Consider the following 22,187-nt stretch of genomic DNA (forward strand, 5'->3'; position numbering starts at 1 on the left):
CGGCGGCGAAGAATTTTTGCGCTACCATCAAAGGGAGCAATGTTGTATTCCTGCGAGTCGGAGCACTCCTCGCGGACGTAGAGCCACCTTTTTCGCCACCCTTGAACGGAGTCGGGGAATTTGACGTCGAAATATTCGACGTCAGAGCGGACACAAATAACAACACCACCTATGTTATAGGTGATGTTGTGGGAGCCGTTGCGGCGAAGGCAGAAAATGCGTTTCCACAGAGCCCAATTTGGTTGGGTCCCGAGAAAGCACTCGCAAAGGGTGATAAAAATCGAGACGTGGAGAATGGAATTGGGAGTCAACTGGTGCAGCTGTAACCCGTATACAAAGAGCAATCCACGAAGGAATTCGTGGATTGGAGCGGAGAGACCACGGATGAGGTGGTCGACGAAACTAACCCGATATTGGATGGGGGCATTGGGAAGCTTTCCTCGCTGGGGAAGATCAGCGCTTCCTTCTTCTTCATCAGGCCGAGCTTTTTCATCAGGTTGCCGTCCTGGTTGGAGATCTTGGATCTCTCCCACTCAGCAGCTCCTAGATCTTGCGCCGCCATGCTTGCCTCGGGAGTGTTATGCCTTGTGAGCCTTGACCTCTGTTGCATCAACAATGGCGCTGGCGAGAGTAGGGGTGTGGTTGAGCGTATGAGTTTTTGGTTGCAGTGGAGGTTTTGCAGAGGGGATTTGAGCGCGGCGCGGCGAAGGTATTGCTGGAGGAAGAAGAAGACCCTTTATAGCAAAACTGCGAATCGACGCACCGTTGGATACAGAAGAATGGATCTGATGACTTACATGTGTCTCCATGGGTAATAAAGTCTTTTTACTGCGATGGAACTGGACAGGCGTTACAGTGCGCGTGCCAGAAAAAGCAGAGGACGTGTGTCCCCCACTTGCGAAACGTGTCACAGACCGCATGTTTTTGGACCCACAAGTCAGGGACAGGACAGAGTTCGCGTTCTCCCGATACAGCGGTCGTGGCTATCGTCAGCACTGATGTCTCTTTAAAAGAGAGAAATTTCGACTGCGGTGTTCTGAAGATTGGCGACATAGATGGAATGATGATAACTTCGGGAGCTTTTGATCAAATGCAAGTTTTTGATCAAATGCTCGGGGGCTACTTTTGAAAGAAGGAAACCTCGAGTATGGCAAGAAAGAAAAGGCGAGAGCCTATGATCAAATACAAGCATTTGTTCATATGCTCGGGGGCTACTCCCATCGGGAGCGCTGGTCGCGCACCCGATAAAGATGGAAGAATTCGAAAATATAATAATATAGCGACAATTTTTTTTCAAATGGTGAGCCTACAACCAAGTAGAAGCACTTGGCTGTAGCCTCGGGGGCTACTCCCATCGGGAACGCTGTTCGCGTGCCCGATGAAATTATAAAAGGCATGGTGAGCATATTTCGAGTTATACAAATAACTCTTCATATACTCCCATCGGGAGGACAAGATAAAAAATATATACAAGTCATCCGGCGACTCGAATAAATGTGCTATTCCAACAACCGAAAAAGCACTCGACAATATATTCTCAGAGTGCTTCAGTCGCATATTAATCTCTGAATGCCGCAATACTTTGTGAAGGTAAGTCCCCAGGATCCGTCCTGTGCGGCGTGGCACTGCCTCTGACGGCGCTTCGCTACTTTTTCCATACCAGTAGATGCGAAGAAAAATCCTAATGGACGCGTTAGGTACCCGATAAAACATAATTGGAATTCGACATCTGGTAAGACCTTAAGCGGCGCATGTCGAATTACACCAGTATCCCGAAATCATGTCCAGGGACGTGATCTTGAAGTAGGTTTTGGTGGATTGCCACAAGAGCAATTAACTAGTACCTGATCCGTCAGATAAACTAGCCCCAATTACCTTTATCCCTGTACAATATACGATTGTTTTATTAAAGATATGTGTTAACTCGAAGAAGTTGTATGGTAATTGTAAAGTTGGAGATTTTCCCTGATTCTTTGATTCAAGCAAAATCTCGGGGGCTACTGACATAGGCATCCCAAATGGGCCTGCCGAAGATGGTGCCCGGGGTTTTATTGAAGGCCCATGACCCAAAGATTATAAAGCCCGGAAGCCCAGTCGGGAGATAGTTTGGAAAGATAGAATTGTATTAGGAATATTGACTTGTAACTATTACGGGACGGACTCAAATAGTCTCCCAAACTCTGTAACTTGTGTATCACGAAACCCTCGGCTCCACCTCCTATATAAGGGGAGTCGAGGGACAAAGAGAGGATCGATTCTATTGTCAGCGCAACCCTAGTTTTCTAGTAGTTGAGTAGTTTTCCGGCTGAACCTTCGAGATCTACTTGCCCTCTACTTCTAACTAAACCCTAGTCTACAATACGTAGGCATTGACAAGTTAATCCTTTGTCAACGGGGCTAGCACAACCCAAACTAGTCTCCATAGGAGCTCATATCCAAGGGATTCCACAAGAGGAACCCTAACTACAAGATACACAAAGGATTAGGTGGGATTGGGGAGATCTTTCTTGGTGGGATGATAGATCGGGGTCTCCTCCACCACTCCTCAAAATACGATCTTGATTGGTTGGATGGGGAGGGAGATCCTCAAGGTTTGAGCTTTGCAACAATGGAGGAGACAATGTGAAGAGATGCCTAATCAAGCCGGGGAAGAAGACACCTAAAATATAGGGTCGTACAAAATCGAGCCGTTCCTCAGATCCCGCGTGACCGTATACCGCTCTTGCGAGCGGTACTACCGCGTCCGGATGACCGTTACCCCAACAAACTGGGTAAGTCCCGCACGACCGGTATTACCAGGTCTAGTACCGCTCGAGGTACTGGCATATAGAAAATGCATACTGGATCCCTTGCGGTACCTAAGTGGCACTAGGTGCGGAACTACCGTAATTTGGAATATAGATACGGTACTTGACTTGTACCTCAACCGGTACTACCGCGAGTCACTCAAAGGAGTGACTCAAGCGGTACTTTCGGTATAGATACCGCATAGGTACCGCACAGGTTCAGGGGCTTCTGGTCATATGCCTGGTATCGCCAGCGGTACCGCAAGAGGTAGTATCGGTTCTGCGGAAGAACCAGTAGTACCGTCGCAACGGTTCCAGCTGACGTGTACCTGGTGCTGAAGGCGGTAGCGGTACTACCGCTCTCAGCACCGGTACTATTGGTCATGCGGAGACCACATGATCTCCTCAGATTCTCGAATCCTCTACAACTGTGACAACAAGACACACACACAAGTAATAGAAAAACCTATCAGACTAATCTAGCTAGGATTTTGGTCTTCCAAAGTGGGACATGAGTGCACCGTGTACCTACAAACATATCAACGACTATACACACGGTGATGTTATATTCTAGTGTTGTCATCAAACACACAAAACACTACGGAAGACTTTGCTATTTCACCTACTCCGTTTAATTTTGAAGTAGCGCACCCTGTCATGCTTGCCATGCTAACAAACATTTAACTTTGTCGGTAGAAAATGCAACTCCAACCTAATTTGTTTGTCCGGGATTCTGACCCCGCTTAAATGGATAAGTTGCATCTATCGCATCATAATTTCCATGCCATGCATAACATCTTCATCATGCCGGTTCTTGATCCGTAGTAGTAAGATTTGCATTCGTTGCTTGTTCTAGCATTTGCTTCTTCTCGGATAGGATCATGAAGTGGTGTTGTGAGATACGACGAGTTCTCCGGCAGTTCTTCTGCAGCCTTTCACATGCGAGCCCACCTCTTCCCCTATTTTACAGTTTCAGTCTCGTTGTTCTCTTGCTATCCATATGTCGTGATTTTGTTGTGTCACGTGCCCTATTCCACTGTTATCCATATGAGCCGTGTTACCTATCCGCTACCTATAGTCGTTTGTTGTTTGAGCCTGGTGAGTTGTATCACATATTTAGGGACATGATGTTATCTTTATATATGTTGGGTTGTTGGAAAGTTATCACATGCTACATCAGATGTTGGAGATACACATTCTTTACTTTCTTGTTAACAACTAAAATTGTAAGCAGTGGCATATGTGAGCCCCTTTGCGAAAGTATCAGATCTTTGTCTCGCTAATGTCTACTAGGACCCGAGTTCTTGTTATCTGTTCTGAGATTGAGCGCTCCACCCGTGCGTGGGGATGATTATTGGGACCCCTCACCCATTATCTTTTCTCAAGTCTGTTGAAAAGGGGGCCACAACCTTGGTTTTATTTGCCTATGCCATGTATGCCATGCTTTAATTACTGTTGTCTCCGGACGTTTACTTTCTGTTTCCTTCGGGTGGTTTATATTCTATATTGTACCTTGCGGGACGTTTATCAAAGCGTGTGGTTTGCACGCCTAGCCACCAACGCAAACCCTGAGTTCGCCTTGGCATATGGTCGAACTTCGTTCCAGGTAGCTTAGTGGGGGTGCCCACCTAGACTTTCTCGTTAAACTGGGAACGGTCTTGTTGTGAGACTCCGCCTGTCGTAAGCGGTTCGAGCATGCACATGGTTACATTTGGGCAAGCCTTTCAGGGTGTAAATCTTGTCGATAAGCCGTGTCCACGGTTATGGAATACTTGGAGCTCGATCGTAGAATAACTTACACCTTTATGTTGCTGCTAATAATTTGTTAATAACTTGCGTAGTAATTTAGCACCACTATAACTGATACCTAATAAAACTTGTCAACAGTGTGAGTGCCCTTATTAGTACTTCTTCCTTGTGAAGGGGAGTGCATCGAATGGGTTATGTTTGTAAAGTATAGAACTGTTAGCTTATGCACTCTCCCACCTTCTCTGTTTAGACGAATATTGTAGCGTGTCTCTATTGGCTAGTACAAGATTTGTTGTCGCTAAACTCCCCTATATAACCGAGCAATTTCTATTGCCCATCGGTGAGCATAGGCGGTCTTGTCTCGCAAGTACGTGCCATGGTACTTACCTCGGCTTTCTTCTCTTTTGTATCTCCTCTCCCTTTTGTCGGCAACCCGTGGCCCAACTTTCGCAGGTTTGATATGACGATGTTAGCAAGGTTAACCTTCCGTCTTGGCCTGGGCAGGGTTATGGACGCCACTGGTTATCTTGAGGACTCTTAGTCCAATTGTATCTTGTTCGTACTTGGACGTATTTGTTCTTCTGTATGATTCAGATCCTCGTATTGTATCTATTTGTATTATTGACTCGTTAGAGTCGTTGTTGTAATATATGTTTCTTGTGGGCTCTATTGTAAACATGCTGTAATGTAATCACTTGTGGTAATTCCTCTGGCATCACGTGTGTGATTCGTCGCGCACGTCGTGTCAGAGGGAGTCTCAGAATCGATATCGTGTGAATTTCGGCGGGATCGCTTAAATCCTCATGGTACCGGTTCCGGGGCGTCACAAGTTGGTATCAGAGCTCAGGTTGACGATACCCCACCTGTCCGCTTTGCCTGTAGGATAACCTTGCCAACGGACGTTGTTGTGTCTAGTGTTGTTAGGGTATATTGCCCCTATGTGTGGTTTTGGTAATTAATGACAACCCCTATGGACTAATGTTTTCATTGAGTTTATATGAAGGAATATTCCATAGGTACTACTTGTAGTCCATGTGTTGGATTCAAGTATGGATGCCATGAAGATAAAGATATACCTTGTGTATTGGCATCAAGATCATCGATTTGAAGATATATATGTGATATGATCAAGAAGAGGAAATGAAGATGGAGTTCTTATGTGGAACTCAATATCAGCCATGCTCTAGCTTATGTGATAAGCAATGAATGATCAAGATCTTGAGTGCTTGATTCGAAGTGAAGAATTCAAGTTATGGCTCTAAGTCGGTGTCATGATAGTCTCATAAATTGAGCTATGGTTGACTAAGATTTAGAGCATGCATGCAAATGAAGAATTCTATATACACCTCAAGATAGTATGATAGAGCATGAGAAGATACAAGGTTGACCAATACAAAGAGTGAATAATAGATTCAAGTTTGGTCAACACATGAAGCATGAAGAATGTGCCACGAGAAGTCATGTGGTATGTGAGATCTCATATAGCCCATGAGAGGATGATGTCAAGTGGTGATCGTCATCAAGGTTGAGTTGGGCAAGTTCAAGATTGAGCATCTCAAGAGGATCATATGCTTGAAGCTTACCGTCCATTTTGGTGACAATGGACATGTGAAGATGTGCATCAATGGAGCTTTCCCATCATGGTGTATGGGGGAGCATTTGTGAGTCTTCACGAAGCAACAATGATCAAGTGAGACATTCCGGCTTGAATGGAGCTTGAAGAGCTATCATCGAGATCAAGCGGGATGCGGAAGGGAAAGGTATGGCCTTGCTAGGTTTTCCTTTTACCGGTCTCAAGGTGGTTGTTGGGAGACCGGGTTATAGGATACATAGCCGCACTATCAAGAGGGGCTTTCGGTTGGGTAACTTGATTACATCGTCTTAGGGAGCTCAGCCCTTTGCATGCTTTGCATTCCATAAATCTTATTGCTTCTTGGTGTTTCTCTGTGTGAGGTTCTTCAGCTTGTTTCTAGCTTTACAACAAGCCCAAGTTCATCGAAAACGGAATCCATATGCATCTTCTATTGCGTTTTCAAGCTTGGAGGTTTTACCGGTGTCTCTATTATAGATAGGTCAAACATTCATCTTATGGTTTTTACTCCGTGGGTGGACAATGCTGTTTCTATGCATAAAGTTGCAGGGCTTGTTGTTCTCATTCCAACAAGCCCAAGATCATCGAAATCGGAGTCCGTACGCAAAAGTTATCATGATTTTTGTAAACCATGTTTTCATGTTTGGCCCGGTGGCGCCGGCTGTCTCACCGGCTCGTCCGGCACAGACCGGCTCCCACACACGGTTTCCAGGGGGCTTTCAGGGGCGCCCGGTCCCTGGCCCGGTCTGACCGGCTCTCCCGCCAGGCGGCCCGGTCCCTGGCCCGGTTTGGCCCGGTTTGCCAGGCTGCACGAAAAAAAACTCCCAGATCTGCCCCAATGGTTATATTTTCCCTTGGGATATAAAAGGGGCTTCTTCCCCAACAGTTTTATAGGGTTCTTGAGCACGTTTTTGACCACCATTGTTGAACCTCTTGAGCTTGCTTCCTCTCCCTTCCCTCCCATGATTCTTGCTCATTCTTGAGGGATCTAAGAGAGGAGATCAGATCTACAACCTCCACCAATCCATTTCTCCTCTAAGTGAGAGGAACTCTTGGGATCTAGATCTTGGAGTCATTTGTTGATTTCATCCTTTGTTCTTCCTCTCTAATCTCATCCTAGCATCTGTTGCTTTGGTGGGATTTGAGTGTGAAGGATTTGAACACCTCTAGTGTTCTTGCTTTGCATCATTGCATAGTGTTGAGCTCTCCACCACGATTAGTTCGAGTGAGAGACCGTGAGTTTGTTACTCTTGGAGGGAGACCTCCTAGTTGGCTTGGCGGTTGGTGCTCCGGTGATCTCTTCAAGGAAGATTGTGAAGAGGCCCGGGCTTCTCCTTCGTGGAGCTTGTGAAGTGGTTGTGGAGCTTGCCATCTCCGGAGTGGAGGAAAAGCTAACCATAAGGAAAGGGCCATTATCCTTTGTGGGTTTGGCTTGGAGAATAGGGTCAGCCTTCGTGGTGTTGGGGAATTCTTCGTGGGACCTCCACTCCTCCAAACATGACGTATCTTCTTGCAAAGGAAGGGAACACGGGAATACATCCTCGTCTCCGCGTGCCTCGATTATTTCTATACCCGAGCTTACTTTCCTTGTGATAGCCATCGTGTTTGAAGTACATATATCTTGCTATCACTTGTTCTACATATATCTTGTGCCTATCTTGCTTAGCTCTAGTTGTTATTGTTACACTTAGGTGAGCCTAGCATATCTAGGGTTTGTGCTTGTAGAATAAACATTAGTTTAATTCCGCATTCTTACAAGACAAATCCGTAAGAGTTTTTAAACGCCTATTCACCCCCCTCTAGGCGACATCTCGTCCTTTCAAGTGTCAAAACCTATTTTCTGAAAATTCGTTGGATAGATCTGATTAGCCCTATTTTTCTCCTTATCTATACTCTTACTCCTCTTACCTCTACGAGTTTTCAGTCTTCTCTCTTATCTAAGTTTTTCAAGTCTTAGTTCGACATTGGTTGGACGGTCCATGCCTTTAACCTAATAGGTCCGATCTGTGAAGATTTCCGATAGAAGAACATCACCGACGGCTAACCTTTGTCTTATCCGTTTGACATCCTCTTTGTTTTTGTGATCTTTCTTCAATCCTTTGTGCTCTGACCCCATCAAATCTTCACCCACAATGCTTGTTAAGGTCATCAATCTGAATTTCTGGAGTTGGTTGCACGATTCTCCTATTCATGTTCATGGTTAATAGTTTGGGTGCGGGATGGACTGGCCCCCATATTGAATACTCTTACTATTCGCCCTTGGTACGTTGAATGGGTGGATCAATGTGATTGTTAATCCTCCCATCTTTGTTATACGGAGCCTGATCTTCCGCAACCTGAGATTCTCGACATAAGCACATCATCATCGCCGGAACAACGACTTCTTGTTTGTGGTGTCGCCCGATCAACCTGAAGCAACAACTCTTGTTAGTGGTGTCGAGGAGAAACGACACGTCGCGAGAAGATCCACTAGTTCACCTCTCTCCCCCGTACCTTGAGGTGGAACCTCGGGAAGAGGAGGTTCCTTGTTAGTGGTGTCGACTGTAACGGCCCAGGGTAGTATCCCTAATAGAATTGCTTATCTTTTTCTTTTATGCATCATGACATCATGCATCATATCATTCATGTTTATACTAATAAAATTATTTTGTAAACCCTAGTTATTTTATTTTCTTCTCATATGGTTTAATAAAATCTCCTCTTCTTTTCTCTTAGCAAAACCCTAAATCCAAACCCTTTCCACCTTTGACCTAATTTTCAATTAGTCAAGCCAAAATCCTCCAAACCCTAACCCCCTCTCATATTCCCTATTTTATAATTAAGTCGTGCAAAAATTAATTTTGGAATAAAATGATGTTTTGTTTTGGTTACAAATAAAGTAATATTTGAAAAACTAATTTCGAATCTCCTCTCACCTCTGTTGCAAATTCAAAACAGAAAAAGGTTTTAGAAAACTTTCCCTCCTACCCTAGATCCTATCTACCTAGCAGCCTAGCCCACCCCCACTCTTGTCGGAGGCCTTTTTTCCTCTTCTCTTCTTCCGGTGGCCAGCCCGCTCCCTTCAGCCCGCGTACCCCTTCACACGAGAGGCTTCTCTTCTTTCCGGGTTCATCGTTTTCCCTCACGCAGGAGGCGTGCCTGCCTCCTTTCCCCATGGCGTCAACGCCCTCAACCACCGCGCCCACGCCGCGCTCACCTGCCCCTCTCCCATAAAGTCGCCTCGAGGCATCGACAAAGTCCATGTGACGTTTATATTCATCGGAGATTTTTTTTAGTTGTTTTGTGCCCAGACTTCGATAAATTTCTGGGTCCGCCACTGCTTGATGATAAAGACGATGGCCTAGGTAGGGCATCTATCTCTTGTCATAGGTGGCGATGCAGTGGACTAGATTTCTTTTTTTACAAATCTTTCTAAGGTCTTCCATGTGGTTTTCCTAGGGCTAGGTTGTAATTTTCACTTTTTCTAGGGCCCTTCTTCTAACTTGTAGCGCTACCCTAACTTAATGCATCACATCTAGATCCTTCGACCCATTCCCGTTCAAAAGAGTAATGATCTACAATCAATCACTCAAGGTAAATCTTAAATTTACACTAGTTTAATGTACTTCAAAAAAGGTAATGTACAAGGAAAATAAAATGATCTAAATCAAACCTTAAAACTTATATGCACACCTAAAAATAATTACTGCGCAACAAGAGCTTACCTCTGATGGTTAGGTCCCTTGTGGTGGAACCAGCCCACCCAGGTTCAAGTCCTAGACTTGGTATGTGTGTTTGCATTACAAACCGGCGCTATACTTTCAGTGGTAGGTGACGTGCCCGTCAATAGCGAGGCGTCAGTGGTGACTTCGTCAACCTCAAGATATGCCCGCTCAGCGCTCAGTCCCTCGGAGGTGCTCATAGGGGTAGGGTGTGCGTATGTACATTCATAGGGGTGCTTTTACGTGCGTGTTTGTGAGCGTCTACGTTGTACTCTGTTAAAAAAAAAATTACTGCTTGGCTACACGAGCTTTTTACCACCCTCCTACAGTAACTAGGGGCCACCCGCATTTCTTTCCCATCCCGGTTTCCCATACCGGGCAGGGGGCTCTCAGGTCAGGTAGCGGTCACCTCTGTCCCCTCCCTCCCATGGACCTCCTCCTCTCCTTTTGTGCTTTCCGCTCGCTGCCACAAAGCAGGCATCTTCTCTCTTTTCTGTCATCTCGCCCTCCCACTGACACCACAGGGGCCGGGACCCAGACCCAGGGTGTGGTGCCTCCTGCCATTTTTTGGTTCTCACGTTTGTTCCATGTTTGAACACACGTCGCACTACACCCAGCAGCAGCCAGGAGGCAGTCACACTCGAACCGCCCACACCTCGCCACGCCCTCGGCAATGGAGGCGCCTCCTCTCTCCCTGCAGCTGCTGGCGGCGGCGGTGCTGCTCGCCGTCGTTTCCTCCCCTTTCACCGCCGCTCTCCTCTCCCCCAAGGGCGTCAACAACGAAGGTCCCTATCTCTCCCTTCTGCTATTTCCGAATCGATGCCTCTGCGGATGTTTCTTCAGTCAAACCAAGAACCATGTCCGTGTCTCTGTTTTCTTGGATTGGTTTCGTGCTGATTTCGCGTCTGTCTGCCCGTTGCCTGCAGTGCAAGCGCTGATTGGGATCAAGAACCTCCTCAAGGACCCGCACGGCGTGCTCAGGAACTGGGACCAGGACTCCGTCGACCCCTGCAGCTTCGCCATGGTCACCTGCTCCCCAGACAACTTCGTCACCGGACTGTAAGCAACCCAAAATCACCTCCTCCCACTACTAGTACTCCTACTGTTACACCTGCACCCATCTCTGTATATGCACTTGAACTTCCCCTCTTACAACCATTGGTCTATATGCAGGGAGGCGCCCAGCCAGAACCTCTCCGGCATCCTCGCCCCGGCCATAGGGAACCTGACCAGCCTAGAGACCGTGTGAGTGTCTTCCTCTCTATCTTCTGATGATGGATATATCCCGTTTTTACAAGGAAAATGTCCATGCCACTTATTTGCTCATTCAGAGTTCAACTGCTCATTTGTGATTGGGAGCTCTTCCCATCCTTTTCTTTGGGTGCAGCCTCCTGCAGAACAACGTCATAACCGGCCCAATCCCGGCCGAGATCGGCAACCTTGCAAGTCTCAAGACACTGGACCTCTCCAGCAACAGATTCTACGGGGAAATCCCGGCATCCGTGGGCCACCTCCAAAGCCTCCAGTACCTGTGAGCTCTGCTGCGTTTACTTGGGACTTCCCATCTCTCTGAATTTAATGTGCCAATCCCATACCATACTAGTAGTAAGTTAAGGTTGGTTGTAATTTTACCAGGAGGCTCAATAACAACACCCTGTCCGGGCCATTCCCTTCAGCATCAGCTAATCTGTCGCAACTTATTTTCCTGTGAGTGATATCTTGCTCTTCTTGCTTGCCCAAGTAGTACTAGTAATTCCCTTTATCGAAAAAAGAAGAACTGCTACTCCTTCCTGTCTAGCTCACGGTGCACTTGTCCATTGCAGAGATTTGTCATACAATAACCTAAGTGGTCCAGTACCAGGATCTTTGGCAAGAACATACAAGTAAGGCCGCGGTTTAATTTGTGCTCCTTCCTGTTTGAATAAAAAAAGTATGGAGCCTGTATCAAGTCTTAGATGTAAGGTGTGTGTTCTGCTGTCGATTCTCTCTCTCTCTTGCAGCATAGTTGGAAACCCTCTCATATGTGATGCAAACATGGAGAAAGACTGCTACGGGACCGCGCCGATGCCAATTTCCTACAACCTCAATGGTTCGCAAGGCGCTCCGCCGACGAAGACTAAAAGCCACAAGTTTGCGGTCGCGTTTGGTGTTGTCACTGGTTGCATGACCTTCCTCTTCCTTGCTGCTGGGTTCTTGTTTTGGTGGAGACAGCGTCGGAACCGGCAGATCCTTTTCGACATGGATGGTAAGCGATGAAACTTCCGCGCAGTTTGTGCATCTATTGGACTTCGGAGCCTGATGATTAATGAAGCACTGTTTCTGGTGCAGATCAGCACTTGGAGAACGTTAGCCTTGGGAACGCCAAGAGGTTTCAGTTCAAGGAGCTGCAGGTTGCAACCGACAAATTCAGCAGCAAGAACATACTTGGAAAAGGCGGCTTCGGACATGTGTACATGGGGCAGCTCCCGGATGGAACACTTGTGGCTGTCAAACGGCTCAAGGACGGTAATGCTGCGGGCGGCGAGTTGCAGTTCAAGACCGAAGTTGAAATGATCAGCTTGGCGGTGCACCGGAACCTCCTCCGGGTCCTCGGGTTCTGCATGACTGCCACTGAGAGGCTACTAGTCTACCCATACATGTCAAATGGAAGCGTCGCTTCGCGCTTGAAAGGTCAGCATCTCAGTTTCCCGATCTGCCTACTTATTATGTTCCTTGATATCCCTTGCTTTACTAGGCTAGACAGAACTAGTTCATTTTGGACATAGCCAAGAAAAGCAAGCCTCATTGCTTGGCAGTGGCTGTACTTGCCTTGCTTGTGCAGGAGTGCTCAGTTTCGGCTAAGCTTCCTCCCTGTTTTTTTGTGGTTACTAGTGACCTAGTCAAGCAAAGTAAATCTTTTTCATGTTACCAAGAAACCATCCTTGTCTAGTAAGGCTAGGAGAATCTTATCCCGAGAATCAAATGTCAGTGGGAGAACTGTTTGCCCTATACTAGACCCACCTGTCGTGCAGAATATGTTCGCTCTAGAATTTTCCCATCATGTCACGCCCAAAAAGAACGATGTAGAATTAAAAGTTGCAACCCGATAAGCCAAACATGAAAAAGACTTAGAATTGGATTCTTCCCTTCATTTTCGTTTTCTTTGGACACAGGTTTATCACAGAGCATATGATTCCTATCAAAAGAAACCGCCACTTTATTCCGGTCTAATTATTGCAGGAAAGCCACCTTTGGACTGGATCACCAGGAAGAGGATAGCCCTTGGAGCAGCAAGAGGTCTACTTTACCTTCATGAACAGTGTGACCCCAAGATCATCCACAGGGACGTCAAGGCGGCCAACGTCTTGCTGGACGACTGCTGTGAGGCCATCGTCGGGGATTTCGGGCTTGCAAAGCTCCTTGATCATCAGGACTCACACGTCACCACTGCGGTGCGGGGCACCGTTGGACACATCGCGCCTGAGTACCTCTCCACTGGGCAGTCGTCTGAGAAAACGGACGTCTTTGGCTTTGGTATCCTGCTGCTGGAGCTGATCACCGGCCAGACGGCAGTGGAGTTCGGCAAGGCATCAAATCAGAAGGGAGCCATGCTGGACTGGGTAATTAACTTCTGCAATCTACTTGAACAAAACTACTGCAAAATTTTACCTTTGTTGCACAATAACTTGAGCAAAGCTAATGGAATGACAACATTGTTTAATGATCAGGTGAAGAAGATGCACCAGGAGAAGAAACTTGATGTTCTGGTTGACAAGGGCTTGAGGAGCAGCTACGACCGGATTGAGCTTCAGGAGATGGTGCAGGTGGCGCTCCTGTGCACCCAGTACCTCCCAGGCCACCGACCAAAGATGTCAGAGGTAGTCCGCATGCTGGAAGGCGACGGGCTCGCAGAGCGGTGGCAGGCGTCACAGCGGGCTGACTCCCACAAGTTCACAGTACCTGAATTCACCTTCAGCCGCTGCTACTCTGACCTAACCGATGACTCGTCGATGCTGGTGCAGGCTGTCGAGCTCTCTGGACCAAGATGACATGATAACCAGGTGACATCACAATTTGAGAACACCAGCAGCAGTCCTTGTACAGCATAAGAAATCCTATATAGATTTGGAAAGCAATCCATACTGAAGTAAAGTATAAATAGTGATGTATGTACCTTAGATTAATTGTATACAGGAGAGAGCACACTCCTTGTGACGGTATTAACCTATTAATGGTACAGATAGTAGCTAAAACAATAAGATTAGTAGTTATAGCTTGTAACAATAAGCTTCTCTTGAAGATGTAAAGTTTTGATTAGCTTGGCTTGTATATTCTTTTCTTTTTTGCTACTTTTGTTGCAGCATTTTCAGAATGAAACAGGTGCTGAAATGTCATCAGAATCCATTGTTGATGTGTATACATAACAGGTTGTGCAAAACCCTCAAAATACATGATGTATATCACTATATGTCTATATCTCCATTACTTCATATAGCATGAACATATTTTATAGTGTGACTTACAATATACATATACCAGTATAGTATCCCAGGCAAAACATTCTTATTTCCAGACAATCATCAACCATGAAAGGGAAAGGCGCAAACAAAAGTTTCTCCAGCTTAGGTGTTCACAAATCTGCAGCTCTTCCTGACCTCACCACCTGCAGGGTTGGTGATGTTGCCCATCTTGACCATGGAGTCCGAGAACTGCTTGAAGAACAGGGCGGGGTCAGCCCAATACTTGTTGACCGTATCGGCCGTTGAGTACCCGGCGATACTTGACCACATCTCCTGGTCAGAGTTGAGGAGGCCCTCGCCCTTGATTAGCGTCTCGAAATAAGCGTTATCGAAGGTCGAGGAAGTGTAGCTGTCCATGGCGCTGATGTTGTCGTCGCCACCATCCAAGGGGCATATCTCCTTTAGCTTGCTGAGGTAGGTCGCAGACGCAGGGTTGCTCTTGGATGTCATCTCGAAGTCACCATATATCCTTTCCCGGAAGTTGGCGCACCGGGCAAATCCAATCGTGTGGGATCCTTAATGCACATACATTTCTAGTAAGCAGAGAAATATATTTAATATAAACCTGCAACTGTCAAAGGAAAATGAACATACCCACAAGGGCCACCATGTCAGTGGCGTCAAGGCCCTTCTCCCAGAACTTGGAAATAAGCGTGATGAGGCCCTGCTGAGGGGTGGGTATGTCTTTGTTTGCTAGGTCAAGACTTGCCTCCTTGGAGTCCAATCTTCCTACTGGGACATCCCAGTAAGGCCCACCCACCTGAAAGAATATGTTTCCTTTGTTGTGACATATGTTATTTGTAAAGCTGTATTTGCCTGAAATGAACCTGGCCTATTCCTTATGTGCATGCAAGTCTAGATACACAGGTTGGTAGCCAAACAGTATCCAAATGGCATAGCAGGTTTCATCAGGAATCAATAGATGTAATGCTATACTGAGTTATTCCAAAAATGATTCTCTTTTCTTTAGTTTCTTAATTTCCTCAAATAGGAAGCCTAATATGAGACCGATGCAAGTAAAAGTATGGGAATGAAAAAAGATTTTGTTTTATTTACCAAGACAGTTGCGTCCCTCGCTGCAATGGCAAGCAAATCTGCACAGGAAACTGTTCCAGGGCACTCGGCCTCCAGCTTTTCCTTGATCTTGTCAACCAATTCAAATCCTTTCAACGAGTTCACATTCTGCTCTGCCTGCTTCTCTCCAATCAAGGTTGCCGTGTCGTCAAGCAGCACCGACCCGTCACAGCCCTGCAACAAGCATCCAGATGTTCAGAGCAAACTCAATACTGTTTAGGTAGAACACCAGGTTAGCATGTGCAGTCAAAATATAGTGTTTGGGTAGTCAACCTGCACAAAACAGTCGTGGAAATGGAGGCGGAGCATCAGAGCGGCATTGCGTGGTTCATCGCGCACCGCGCACTCCATCTCCGTCCGGACCACATGTTCCACAATCGGGCATGTCTTGGCGTAGTGCTCCAGGCTCAGGTTCGAAGGGTCTTGTGCCATCAGCAGTGGCACGGCCAGGAGGAAACAAGACACGGAGAGAGCAAACCCCCTGAAGCACTAGTTTTAGCTCTTGCTGTGTTTGGAACTTTAGATGGTTCAGGTGTTTTTGTGGCAAGTTTCTCGTTCTGCATGAGCTTTATAGCGGATTAAGACAATCCTATGTTGTCTACGTGGGCGTATGGAGAGAAACTGGTCAAGGGGGAGATGAGCTAACTCTGATGCGGTTGGTGGAGTAAGCAAGCAGAAAGTATCTGTAGCTCTGTGCTGTGGCATACTGAGTGGGTCAAAGGCTCTCTCTCTGTAGCAGTGTTTGGTGGCTTCAGGTCCACCAATACTGGGAAATCATAGGACTTACAAAGGGGCAAAAAACTATAATATTACATGCCTGCTGTCCTCTCCCTTTTTAATCATTTGGACGTCTACAGTGCCATCTTTAGCAAAAGGAATTCAGATCTACAGGTGTTGAATGCCAGCTAGAAAAATTGCTATGTAATTGCTCATATTTGACTTACGTTGCTGAAAAGCCTCATATGTTCCTTTGTTAGATCATCTTCCCATGAACATGTGAAATTGACTCCAAAGTGTTAACACAGATGCATCCATCATACTGTTTGCAGAAATAGGGATGTCAATTCCTTCCAAACAGATCGAAACCAATAATTATGCGGAAGACATCTATACCAGTGAGGAAAACAAAAATGGAGGCAGCAGCGCTCAAAAAGTTATGCATAGGGACCAGAGAAGAGACTTAAATAGTACGGTCATATGCACAGCAATTTAGAATATCTGGAAAGGAAAGAGACATGAGGATCTTACAGAAAGCCAGACAGCTACAGTACAAGAAGTGTATGCCAAAGCCAAGGAGGATATGGTGCAGAGGAACATACCTTTTTAGCTTTTCCTCTGAATGTTAATCAACTACTTGTCTGTTTACCGTCTAAACCAGCCTGTAATAGTCAGTCCTCCAGGTGAACCTTCACTCGTTCCTGCTTTTTGTTCGAAAAAAACTTGAACAGAAGCCTTTTGGCATCTCAGGTGGAGTCCTCAACTGGTGACATTTTCTTTATAACTTTAGTTGTCACCATCTTCTAAATATCGTGTCCTGGAGCCCATTCTTTCAGTTGTTTTGGCAACTCACCAATCACCACCTCTATATATACGCACCCATGAAATGGAATAAAGAAAGATTTGAGGAGGAAATATCTTTATGCTTTTAGATGTACATACAAGATAGAACTACTGACGGGGATAAGATATTTTCCCAAAATATCATGCTATTGTATTTTGATCAAAATACCCGAGGAAAAATTTGGGTAGTATAATGAAGTAAGTTCTCTAAAACCAGTCACCATGATGTAGACTTGCATGAAAGTTTAACTTCTGTTAAAAGAATTGTGTGGAGAATGATACACTTGGTCAACCATTGAGATTTGAGAATATCTATTGCCCAGAAGAATGATCTGAAGCAACTTCATGCGCAATTCGAGTTTCTGTGCTACCATAGTACTCTGCACACCCATAAAGGATGAAGGAAAATGCACAAATAGAAGTACTGGTACAAAATAATATATATTTTTGTCTAATGTTCGGCATAGAACAAAACCACCAAACAAGGAAATTCAATCATCAATCCACAAGGTATGTTTGGCTGTACTGCACTTGCACTGTGCATTAGCAACTTATATAAACAGAGTATACACCAACTCGAAAAGATAAGAACACTAATGGGAGTATTTCTAAAACAACATAGTACTAAAAGATGAATTCACCATTGAAGCATCATTGATGGTGTGAAAGGGCTAGTAACAAATGCATAAATCAGAAGATCAGAGGCTGCACTGCTGGAGATGGATCTGCCTGAAAAACAGAAAATAAAAGATTTCAGATAGAATGCGCGAGCACGAGATGCAATGAACGTTCATTTATTGGTTAGAAAGGGCTAGTAACAAATGCATAACTCAGAAGGTCAGATGCTACACTGCTGGAGATGGATCTGCCTTCAAAACAAAAAAAATAAGAGATTTCAGATAGAATGCGCGAGCGCGAGATGCAATGAACTTATTGGTTAGAAAATCCTCATAGCTGACATAAGCAAGACGCATCGGTAAATTGACTTCTCCACTACGCAGCATCTTAGATATTTTCAGATGATTGGGACGGCAAAGAAACTATCTAGTGACATGGCATGGAGCTTTTGAGCTTTTCTGAATATCTCAACCAGCTATCTCACACTTGAGGTTCCAAAATGCGGAACGGCTAAGGAGGAGCGCCAATGAATGGCAAAAAAACCTCATGCTTTGGAATCCATCAGAAGACACACGGCTTTCTCTTTTGCAAAAGGGTGCGCAACTGCACATAAAGATAGATGCAGCATCTTCCAGTCCCTTTGCCTTGCCACCTTTATACCATTATGGCTTCTAGTTCTCTCTAGTTTCTGCCTTTAGTATTAATCCAGTCCAGGGAAAGAAAATTGCATCATCTAGGGCGAATCGTAGGATATATGCGAGAGTTCTCTCAAGATTTGCATCAGAAGCTGGTCAGCTCAACTGGAAAATGAATCCAGACTTAAAAAAGTGAACACAAGGATCTTCCCTAGATAAATCGGGACAATACTAATCAGAAAAGATTTAAGTCTTCTGAATGCAAACATGCAAAATTCTTTACCCAGAAAGATTTTATATCAGCTCAAGCAGATTTAGCTGAAAAGGTGCATAAAATGTTTATCTGAATACGACTCTGCATCAGAACAGCGGCACTGGTGCAGGATAGTGAGGCAGCAACATCCAACACTAATAACAAGCTAATCACACAAACATCCTCGCCCACAAGAATGGTGCCAAGTGTCACTCCACTGACACTCTACTATTAGTACCCTGCACTGAACTGCCAACATAGCTGACCTTCCTCCACACTCACATATGCAGTGCATGAAAACCTAAGAAAGGGCCATGAAAGGTAGAGGAACAGAAGAAGAAACATACACAGATATCTAGGGAAATAGTAGCTACTACAATCATTAACACCCCTTACATGGTCTGTGTGGTGCAAGCCACAAGGCCTCCTTGTTCATGAAGTCCAATTCCAGCAGCACCATTTACGAGGAGGCGGTTGGGCAAGAGGGGAGCTGGAGCAGGCTGTGTGATGGATGTTGCATGGTGCCAAGCGTGGTGTACTGCCACGCCGACTCCGCATACCTCTGCGCGTCTTGTGATGTGCGGATCCACAGTGCAAACCGTGTGGCCTCGCGCCATGAGCGCGTGTGCCTCTCCGAGGCCCACGAGCATGCACCAGCGCTGCTGCAATGCCGCACAGACGCTGTAGCGTCTTGCGCCGCCTATGAAGCACAGGCGCACTACGCAAACCTGCTCGCCGGGATGCACCAGTGCGTGCCTGTGGTTTCACACCCGGCCACAGCCATTCCGACTGCTTCTTTACTTGCTGAGGCAGCAGTCACCACTACCATCCTCAGCTGCAAGGAAGAGGAGGCGTCTTGGTTGCTACTCAGCAAAAATTCTGCTAACCACAATTGCAGTGGCGACAACAGGAGCAGCAGCACATACTTTGGTGAAGTGGATGAGTATTTTGATCTTGTCGGGTACAATTCCTACTATGATAGCCGCATGAACAACAACCGAGCGCAGTACGTGATGCAAGAACAGCAACATCTGCAGCCCATGCAAAAGGAATATGCAGAGAAGGAAGGGAGCGAGTGTGTGGTACCTTCGCAGTTTGCTACCGCGAGTAAGCCCCAGCAGAGTGGTTATGCACTTGTGGGGGCAGAGCAGGCTGCATCGATGACTGCTGGGGTCAGTGTTTACACAGATTCTGTCAACAACAGCGTGAGTTCATCTATTATTATGGCATTACAATTTACATTCATGCTATAATTTTGTTAATTTAGAGTTAATGCTACTTCATTTGAAAGACCATCTGAAACAAAATGCTAAGATCAACCAGTGTATAAAGTTTTTGGTGCAAGTGAAACGTGGGTATTTAGTGTTTCCTCACCCTTTCTGTTTTTTCTTCAACTTTTTCCACTTCTAGGCAGACAACCTTAGCTGATTATTTCCAAAAGAGAACTGCGTCATAGCCACTCCAAAGAAAAGTACACAGCTCGTCTCTAGGCAGATTAATTGATTTGTTCGTGTACTAAGCATAGAACATCAAAGTAAGACTACTAACTAAAAAGTCAGTCTCTCTTAAAACAATTAAACAGTCAATCCATAATTAAAATTCTCTGCCAACTAGAGAAGTACACAATTCATGTCAAGGAAAGCATCAGTCATTAAAAGAAAACTGCTGTCATAGACACTCAAAAGAAAATACACAACTTATCCCCACACAGATGAAATGATTATTTGTGTACTTCTACACACAGAACACCCAGGTAAGCTCAGTAAGTAAATAGTGGATCCATGTTAACCCACAAATTGTCTGCCAGCTAGGAAAGTACACAATTCATCTCTAGGAAAGTACACCAACTAATTAGAACTGCCGTCACAGACACTCCAAATAAAAGTATACAACTAATATCTAGGTTATTATTTATACTTTCTTCACATGAACACCCAAGTTTCTTTCAGTAACTAAAAAATCACTCCATAAGCAAACTCGCAAGTTTTCTTCCAACTAGAAACTAAGGTCTGTGTTTACCAACCTTTTTATAGATACCAAACAATAAATGAAAGTATATGAGATATTATCAGATACTCCCTCCGTTCCATAATTCTTTCATAGGCTAATAAGTCAAATGTAGATTTTATTCCTGAGTGCAACTTTACAAAAAGAGTTATTAAAACTTATGCACATTGAAATAAATAAAACCCATCTACATATCACTGAAGGGTTTCTGACCATTTTTCAATTCCATCTCAGATATCGTTCTCATCAATGGAAGGGGGAATAGTACCAGACAATACGGTGGTAGATCTGCCCTACTCCATCATCCCTACGCCTGCTGGAGCCAGCAGCCTCCACTCAGGTCCTCCACTTCAGATGCCACTACACTTCAGCTCCATGGACAGAGAGGCCAAAGTCCTGAGGTACAAGGAGAAGAAGAAGACCAGAACGTTCGAGAAGACCACACGTTACGCAACAAGGAAAGCCTATGCTGAAGCACGGCCGAGGATCAAGGGCCGCTTCGCGAAAATATCAGAAGCGGAAATGGAAGTGGACCAGATGTTCTCGGCTGCAGCTCTTTCTGACAGTAGCTACAGTACTGTTCCCTGGTTTCAATGAGACTCTATTAGACATTACATTAGCATACATATGTACTTACCAGAACAATAAGGTCCAGTGCAAGCAGTTCAGGTAGATCGGTGCTCTGAATAATTGTGTGGTATGCGAACCTTAATTGATAAGGTATCTTAGTATCTATGTTTTGCTTTCTAAATTTGAGATAGCAAAATATGCATTGTGCGATACTTGCTCGGTCGCTTTGATATTTCAAGTGAACAAAGAGCAGTATTAACTATTGAAGGATGGATTGTGAATGCCTGCAAGGATAACTATGGGATCGTTGGATATTTCGATTGTCACTAAGAATGAAAGCTTGTTTTTGGTAACTAGCTCATATTGACTGGAATCATAACAGAAGTTAAAACTTTTTTATTTGATGACCCCCAAAGACCGAGCAACAATCGGCTCTCACCTTGTTTCTGTTCTTTCAGTGAAGTGCAAGTCGATGCAGAGTTTTCAATGTATTGGAATGGCTCCAAGGAACAATGTGATTTTGGGTAGGTTTATCCATGAACAATCTTAAAGGCACTATAGGGTGCATCTTGACCAATGCATCCAAAGCGCAGTTAAAATCCGTTTGCTAGATGGCTTTGGCACTATAGGGTGCATCTTGACCAATGTATCTTATTGCTTCTAAGACATTTTTTTCGATAAAGTACTTCTAAGACATGGACATTGCAAAATTCAGACAAGGAAACAACAAGGATTGCGCGGAAGATTCATGAGAGGATTTGTCGATCCCTCCTTCACGCATTTAATGAGATCAACATTTCCATGCTCCGCACAGGTACAAGAGATCCTTGTGAGGCAAAAACAACCTCGTGGAAACCTAGAGACAGAGGAGGCAAGAAGCATACTAGCACTGTTCTTCTTCGTTGTCTGAAACGAACGCGCGCAGCCAATGCGAAGACGCAACGGCAATGTAAGGGGGAGGAAAGAGCGGATGGTGCGCATACCTCTGCGCTTCCCTCGACACGGACGAAGCAGTCGAGGAGGAACGAATACGGCGTGGGTGGCGAAACCCCCCGGTGGCCGGTGCAGGTGCCGCGCCGCCGCCGCGTGCGCCGTTTCGAGCATCGGCGGGGACGACTAGTCGTGGGGCTCGTTGGGCCTGGAT

The 22,187-nt window shown here is 45.4% G+C and overlaps 3 protein-coding genes and 1 long non-coding RNA gene across 6 annotated transcripts; 2 read left to right on the forward strand and 2 right to left on the reverse strand.

Moving 5' to 3' along the window:
- Positions 1-10,337: 10,337 nt before the first annotated feature.
- On the forward strand, positions 10,338-14,123 carry LOC127317263 (LRR receptor kinase SERL2). Of its 2 annotated transcripts, XM_051347789.2 has the most exons (11): positions 10,338-10,612; positions 10,754-10,886; positions 11,001-11,072; positions 11,215-11,358; positions 11,463-11,534; positions 11,651-11,710; positions 11,828-12,072; positions 12,156-12,497; positions 13,047-13,426; positions 13,535-13,684; positions 13,829-14,123. In XM_051347789.2, the coding sequence occupies exons 1-11, from the start codon at positions 10,501-10,503 to the stop codon at positions 13,853-13,855; spliced, it is 1,737 nt and encodes a 578-aa protein (XP_051203749.1). In that variant the 5' UTR covers positions 10,338-10,500; the 3' UTR covers positions 13,856-14,123. The 2 variants fall into 2 exon arrangements, with proteins under 2 accessions (XP_051203749.1, XP_051203748.1); XM_051347788.2 differs by having other exon boundaries at positions 10,340-10,612; positions 13,535-14,123.
- A 139-nt stretch (positions 14,124-14,262) lies between these two features.
- LOC127317265 (peroxidase 11) lies at positions 14,263-15,887 on the reverse strand. Its single transcript, XM_051347793.2, has 4 exons — positions 15,674-15,887; positions 15,383-15,574; positions 14,921-15,086; positions 14,263-14,841 (listed from the first exon to the last, which is right to left on the reverse strand). Exons 1-4 carry the CDS (start codon positions 15,830-15,832, stop codon positions 14,429-14,431), a joined length of 930 nt encoding a protein of 309 aa, XP_051203753.1. The 5' UTR covers positions 15,833-15,887; the 3' UTR covers positions 14,263-14,428.
- Positions 15,888-15,895: 8 nt separating this feature from the next.
- On the reverse strand, positions 15,896-22,180 carry LOC127317266 (uncharacterized). Its single transcript, XR_011748261.1, has 3 exons — positions 22,027-22,180; positions 16,720-17,689; positions 15,896-16,618 (listed from the first exon to the last, which is right to left on the reverse strand). It is a non-coding gene; the product is annotated as an uncharacterized lncRNA (long non-coding RNA).
- On the forward strand, positions 18,748-21,305 carry LOC127317264 (zinc finger protein HD1). 2 transcript variants are annotated; one of them, XM_051347791.1, is made up of 2 exons: positions 18,748-19,671; positions 20,708-21,305. In XM_051347791.1, exons 1-2 carry the CDS (start codon positions 18,901-18,903, stop codon positions 21,068-21,070), a joined length of 1,134 nt encoding a protein of 377 aa, XP_051203751.1. In that variant the 5' UTR covers positions 18,748-18,900; the 3' UTR covers positions 21,071-21,305. The 2 variants fall into 2 exon arrangements, with proteins under 2 accessions (XP_051203751.1, XP_051203752.1); XM_051347792.1 differs by having other exon boundaries at positions 18,748-19,638.
- Positions 22,181-22,187: the final 7 nt, after the last annotated feature.

Source organism: Lolium perenne, chromosome 7 (genome assembly GCF_019359855.2).
Source record: "Lolium perenne isolate Kyuss_39 chromosome 7, Kyuss_2.0, whole genome shotgun sequence".
Lineage (NCBI taxonomy): Eukaryota > Viridiplantae > Streptophyta > Magnoliopsida > Poales > Poaceae > Lolium > Lolium perenne.

Bases quoted from the DNA above. Each gene is read 5' to 3' on its own strand.
- LOC127317265 (XM_051347793.2), bottom strand. From the start codon at position 15,832: ATGGCACAAGACCCTTCGAACCTGAGCCTGGAGCACTACGCCAAGACA. The intron at 15,575-15,673 runs GTTGACTACCCA...TGCTTGTTGCAG, and splicing joins TCCACGACTGTTTTGTGCAG to GGCTGTGACGGGTCGGTGCT. The intron at 15,087-15,382 runs GTAAATAAAACA...ATATTCTTTCAG, and splicing joins CGAGGGACGCAACTGTCTTG to GTGGGTGGGCCTTACTGGGA.
- LOC127317264 (XM_051347791.1), top strand. From the start codon at position 18,901: ATGAAGTCCAATTCCAGCAGCACCATTTACGAGGAGGCGGTTGGGCAA. The intron at 19,672-20,707 runs GTGAGTTCATCT...ATTCCATCTCAG, and splicing joins CAGATTCTGTCAACAACAGC to ATATCGTTCTCATCAATGGA.
- LOC127317263 (XM_051347788.2), top strand. From the start codon at position 10,501: ATGGAGGCGCCTCCTCTCTCCCTGCAGCTGCTGGCGGCGGCGGTGCTG. The intron at 10,613-10,753 runs GTCCCTATCTCT...CGTTGCCTGCAG, and splicing joins CAAGGGCGTCAACAACGAAG to TGCAAGCGCTGATTGGGATC. The intron at 12,073-12,155 runs GTAAGCGATGAA...TTTCTGGTGCAG, and splicing joins GATCCTTTTCGACATGGATG to ATCAGCACTTGGAGAACGTT.